The sequence below is a fragment of the Rhagoletis zephyria genome, unplaced genomic scaffold, assembly GCF_001687245.7.
Source record: "Rhagoletis zephyria isolate East Lansing unplaced genomic scaffold, Rhagoletis_zephyria_1.1 Rzeph_scaffold_06649, whole genome shotgun sequence".
In the NCBI taxonomy this organism is placed as follows: domain Eukaryota; kingdom Metazoa; phylum Arthropoda; class Insecta; order Diptera; family Tephritidae; genus Rhagoletis; species Rhagoletis zephyria.
This window is the reverse complement of record NW_016163732.1, coordinates 13,189-19,573: the sequence shown is the minus strand read 5'-3', so window position 1 is coordinate 19,573 and position 6,385 is coordinate 13,189. Positions and strand designations below refer to the sequence as shown.

General features: G+C 38.8%; 1 protein-coding gene across 1 annotated transcript; it reads right to left on the bottom strand.

Annotated features, from left to right (window-relative positions):
- Window positions 1-321: 321 nt before the first annotated feature.
- On the bottom strand, window positions 322-1,738 carry LOC108373385 (adenylosuccinate lyase-like). The gene has a single exon (XM_017629257.1). The coding sequence runs from the start codon at window positions 1,712-1,714 to the stop codon at window positions 407-409; it is 1,308 nt and encodes a 435-aa protein (XP_017484746.1). The 5' UTR covers window positions 1,715-1,738; the 3' UTR covers window positions 322-406.
- Between the last annotated feature and the right edge of the window lie 4,647 nt (window positions 1,739-6,385).

Sequence of the window (6,385 nt, the reverse complement as noted above, 5' to 3'; positions counted from 1 at the left end):
CGCGTTTATATAGCGAGCCACTTGCTCCAAGCAGACACCCGCTTGCAGCCGTACCTAGTGGTGAACAGACGCTGCAGACTTCAGTGAGCCCTTAAACCGAATAAGTCGGAGTGGCCCAAGGCTCCACTCAGATTGGTTACCACATCTCGCACATGGGTTGCTCACATTGCCCAGAGTGCGCGAACGAGGACGCAAGAGTCGGGATTGAATATAGCCATGCAACTGTAACTGCATACCCACAAGATTGCACTCTAGACCTAAATACATCTTTTTCTACCCGGCAAAACTATTTTTTTTTAACGGACGGTATAATGTGCATGCACTTATACATACTTATATGTATATAAATGTATGATTTATTCTATAAATACATTTTTAACAAGACACTTTTAGTTTGATATGAGATTTAAATATTCAATTGCACGTTTTGTATTTTTTTCAAACATTCTTTGTATTTTTCCAATAGGGGTTCAACTTCGTCATTGATAAAATCATCAACTTGGTCGCTAGCTCGGCCCGTAAAAGTGTGTGCATCAAGTATTTCGTCAAGTTTGTTAAGAATCGGTTCAAAATAGGTGTCTTTCCGAATACGTTCAACCAAATCATTGTCCTTTCCGTGTTGCTTAACTTGCGCACCAGCCTCCTGAGATAAAACACGTATCTTTTCATGGCACACTTGACGATCAGCGCCCGCTTTAACCATGGCCATTATTACATTTTCGGTCGACATAAAAGGTAATTCTTGCGCGATATGTCGCTCGATAACTTTTGGATAGACTACTAGTCCTTGCGATATATTTAGGAGAGTAAGCAATGCTGCATCTGCCGCTAGGAATCCTTCTGAAAGAGTCAAACGACGATTAGCCGAATCATCAAGTGTACGCTCTAACCATTGAGTTGCATGTGTATTAGCAGCATTGGAGAATAGTGTTATTAAATGCCTTGCCAGTGCACAACAGCGTTCTGAACGCATAGGATTCCTTTTGTAGGGCATAGCTGATGAACCTATTTGCGAGCTTTCAAACGGTTCTTCTATCTCTTTGCGTGAAGCCAGTAATCTTAAATCTGAGCACATTTTATGAATGCTTGTACCTAAACTTGATATTGCTCCAATAACTTCAACGTCAACTTTTCTTGAATAAGTTTGTCCGGTTATTGAATAAGATTTATCGAAGCCTGCTAGTTTGGTTACTAAATTATCTAACTGCTTAACTTTTTCTCCATCCCCATTAAAGAGTTGTAGAAATGAAGCTTGAGTTCCTGTAGTCCCTTTTACACCACGACAGCGCAAATCTTCACGACACCGACTTAATGCACGTTCATCCATCATGAAGTCCTGAGTCCACAGGCAAGCTCGTTTGCCGACTGTGGTAAGTTGGGCAGGTTGCAAATGTGTAAACCCTAAAGTCGGTTGTGATTTGTATTTTATAGCAAAATTCTTCAAACAGTGTATTATGGAGGCAATTCGGGGTAAAATCAAATCTAATGCGTCACGTAAAATTAAGAGGTCAGTATTATCCCCCACATAACATGATGTTGCCCCTAAATGAATGATAGCAGCCGCTTTGGGACATTGTTTAGCAAAAACATGCACGTGAGCCATAACATCATGTCTTGTCAAGCACTCTTCAGCAGCAGCTGCTTCGAAGTCTATACCATCCACATGCGCTTGCATTTCATCTATTTGCTCATCTGCGATATCTAGTCCCATCATCTGCGATAAACGACAATAATAAATAAATAAATTTGTAACCGGCAATTAATTATATACATAGCTATTATGTAGGTATGGACATAAATACACTCCCTCCATTATATCTCCGTACACCCTTATGATTTTTAAATATTCACAATGTTTTGCAAGCTATAATTATTTTGTTATTTTTTATTGAGTATATATACCTAATACATTAAATTGTATATTTATATGGCTCATGTTAATCAGGCTATGCTCATATGTGTGAACTCAAAGCGAATTTCTATAAGGTAGTTTTACCGGAGCCGCCGATTTCAAGGCGAATTTGTACTGTATGTCAAAATGATGTGTTTGATGTAATTTTGTTTTGTAATTATTGTCAATGTGCGTGTAAATTGTTAGTGTAGTTCTTGATTTTGGGCTGCCGCTACCACCTTGCATAAATTCGCCTTAGCTTTGTTTCTTAACAGATAATTATCACAAATTGACACTAATTTCTGCTGGAAAGCGTTTCTTAACCCAAAAAACTAGCAGAAACTAGCAGCTCTCTCTCGTTCTTACGCTCTTATTTTTTTGGCTAGCAGAAACTTGCAGCTGTCAAAATGAATATCCAAAAATTCGCGCCTAATATTTTCAATAGTCGAATACAAAGATCAGCTGTTTACTCAAACTCAAAATCCCCTAACCCAAAATCCCAATTTTCTCCTTGAAATACATTCAAATTAGGTTTATGGGTCGATTACGGATTGCCACCGAACTTCATTTGGGTGGCCAGTGGCTGAAATGGTATTATAGATGGCAAGTGGCAACTGAAAGCTGGCAACTGAGTTGCTATAATTTATTTCTTTTTTCAACTGTTTCTTCAGCTTATTTACACTCAAGTCTTAGTTGCTATTCATAATATACATTTTAATTTCAGTGGCGTTGCCCATTGCCCACCCAACTGCGGTTGCGTTGCCATCCATAATCGACCCATTAGAAAAAATAAAACCAGTTTGCACATCAACAGGCCAAGCGCTTTAATTTGACAACCCAAGAGTATAAGGTCCCTATTATAGTTGTATCTGAGACAACTCAACTTGTATGCAACTCAACTATTTATTGCTATTTCCGTTCACAACTATTTTCAGTTGACTGTAATCATTGAAAAGGTCGGAAAATCGATAGAAATAGTTATTTTCATAATATTATGTTATTTTAATGTTATTAAAATAATTAAAAGCAAGAAAATGGAACTCAGTTACGAATTATGTTTTACCGATAAGCCCGAGGATACATTCCCACGACAGTCGGTTCTACGTACCGGACTGACTCGGGTTTTATCCGACCAAGGGCTGTTGTTTCGGCGACCTAACCCCGCTTAAATCGGCGATACCCTTCATTCATTGTCCGTTCATGGAGCATCTCCTTGCAGCCGGATTGCTCCGCATCCTTCTTCTCCGGGCGGGCGTTGATCCCAACCCCGGACCAGAAACATATTTCTGCTGTTTTTGCCAGAATCGACTCCATCCAAACTCCACTTCGGTTAGGTGCAACTCTTGCAACGGAGGGAGTCACCTAAGAACCTGCTTTGGTCTAAGATCTCACCGGGAGTGGACCACAAGCTATGTGGCTTCCTGCTGCTCAAGCCAAACGGCACAATCAGCCTCCACAGCTACCCGCTCGCACAATGCACCCAACACTCGCAGAGCCTGCACGGCTCCAACGGCCGCAAACTCCTACAACTCAACTGCAACGGACTCCAGAGCAAGATTGAGGAGATAGTAGTCTTTATGGGTCGGCATGGCATATTGACAGCTGCGGTTCCAGAAACGAAGTTGCACAGTAACTCAACCCTGTTGGGTTGCGCCGCCTACAATGTGCTCCGTAAAGATCGCGATAGAGATAATGGTGGGGGATTAGCGTTCATCCTACACCACACAGTGCAGTATCGGCTTATGGAAGAAGACATCGACCCGAGGGACACCACCCTAGAATGTCAGGGCATTGCTGTCCGGTCAGGCGATGTCGAGCTCGAAATATTTAACGTCTATATACCCCCTGTCATGTGTGTGTATCAGCGACAGGGCTATCTACGCGGCATAATGATGCTTCGTTTTATGTTAGTGGTTATAAATTTTTCCGTTTAGATAGAGTTAAGCATGGTGGTGGTGTTGCTGTGTTTGTAAAAAGTAGCCTGTATTGTTCCCTTAAATGTACTTCAGAAAATTTCAACACAATCGAATCTATTTTCATTGAAATTAGATCTAAATACGAAAAAATCCTTAATGGTTGTGTGTACAGACCAAAAGGAACATTGCCTACGCACCATTTATTGAATTTATTGAAAACTGACCCTTGATTATAATAACATTATTATAGCAGGGGATTTTAACAGTGACATTCTTTGTGAAAGTAAGTTTGCGTTAGCCATGAAAAACCTGGGTTTATTCCCTGCTAACGATTCAATGCCTACACATTTCACGCAAACTAGTAGCACTTTGGTGGACCTATTTTTTGTAAATGACACCACAAAAATACTCCTTTATGATCAACTTTCTGTTCCAAGTTTTCTAAGCACGATTTAATTTTTTTGACATTTGACTTTCAATCGACCTATGACACTAGTTTCTATTCAAATCGCGACTTTCTAAATATTAATTAGAAGCATCATCAAGAAGCGCTGGATAAAGTTGACTGGAGATCTATCTACAACTTAGTATCTAGCAATGATCAAGTTATTTTCCTTGAAGCAAACGTTAGTTCAGTCTTTGATCAGTTTGTGCCAGTTGTATACAAATCTGTTAATGATAAAAAACGGCCATGGTTCAACAACTATATTAAAGATTTGATATACAAACGCCACAACGCATAACGAAACTGGAAGCCGATTTAAATGTTTAGAAAATTATAATACCTTTAAGGCATCGCAGACGAGATGTCACCAAAGCAATTAAATTAAAAAATACAATATTATGAGCATCAGTTCAGTTGGCTCCAAACACACGTTGAAAAGAGTCCGTGAGATCGGGATTGGCAACAAAAACCACTTGTCTCTGAATCAGTTAATGTAAGCCTATAAAATGAACAATTTGTACGGTTGCCCGATTCTTTGAGTAATATATGTTATGACAGTTACTGTTCTAATAAAAATGTTGTGATGCCTAGTTTTTGTTTTAAATATGTTGATGATTGTGAAGTAGTTCAGTCCATACTCAGTGTACAATCGAAAGCGGTTGGTCTTGATGGTATTCATCCAAAGTTTCTCAAATGTATATTACCAAAAATCTTACCATATCTTACCTACGCTCTGAATACTATCATTACCACGTCAATTTTTCCAAACTCTTGGAAGAGGGCCAAGATTATTCCAATGAAGAAAGCGAATGGTGACTATCAACCGATTGAAATAACCGCTTCTGTCCAAAGTTCTTGAGCGTATTATGCATCGCCAGATAAACGCCTTTCTGAGCAAGAACTCCTTGGTCAACCTATTGCAGTCGGGGTTTAGATCCAATAGGAGCTGCACTACGGCACTCTTAAAAGTTTCAGACGATATTAGACTTAATATTGACAAAAAATATGTGACTTTTCTTACTCTACTTGACCAATCCAAAGCATTCGACTCTGTGGACCACAAAATTTTAATCTTAAAACTTAAAAACTTGTTCAATTTTTCTACGTCGGCATCAACTCTTGTGCAATCATACCTCAGTGGTCGTTTACAAGCAGTATGTGCCGATAACACTATATCCAACTGCTTACCTATAACTAGAGGTGTCCCTCAAGGTTCTATTCTTGGTCCCTTGCTGTTTGTTTTGTATATTAATGACCTATTTAGTGTGATTAAATATAGTGATGTCCATGTTTATGCAGACGATGTCCAACTATATGTTAGTTGTCCCATTGACTCAATTGATGTTTGTATTAAAAATTTAAATACCGACTTGAAATTTATAAGCAGGTGGGCTTCTGCCAATGGACGGATCCTTAATTTAGATAAATCTCAGTGCATCGCTATATATAAGAAAACCTTCATACTTGACGACTACACCGAGGTCAAATTAAATAATGCTGTGATTAAATATGTTGACACTGTTCAAAATTTAGGGGTTGTATTTAATAGAACTTTGACGTGGAGAAATCACATTTTTAGCACCATAGGCAAAGTATATGATGGTATGCTCCGAAATCTATGGACCACTCAACACTTCACACCACTGAAAATTCGACTGCTTCTAGCTAAAACGTATTTGTTACCGACGATACTGTATGGTTGTGAGCTGTATACTAATTGTGATAGTGTGTGTCGTAGTAAACTTAATGTACTGTATAATAACATCGCTAGGTACGTCTACTGTAAAAAACGTTATGAACACAATTCAGTGTTTGCAAAGCAAATCGCATCTGTATCTTTTGACGATTTGCTAAAGTTTAAATGTTTATGTCACTGTTATTGTGGCTTGTTAACATTTTATTTTTAATATTTTTATTGAGCTTTGTACCACGATTGTTTATTAGGAAAAATTGAAAAAGCAACAAAGTCTAAGCGGTAGAAGTTATAGCACTATTTCGGAGATCACCACATCTCCTCATCAGACTTCTTTTTCTAGACTTCAGCAGGGATCGAACCTGCGAATTCGATGTTCAAAGTCAGAAGCGTTAACCACTGAGCTATGTACATCCCGTAAACTCTTGTTGCTAATTCAT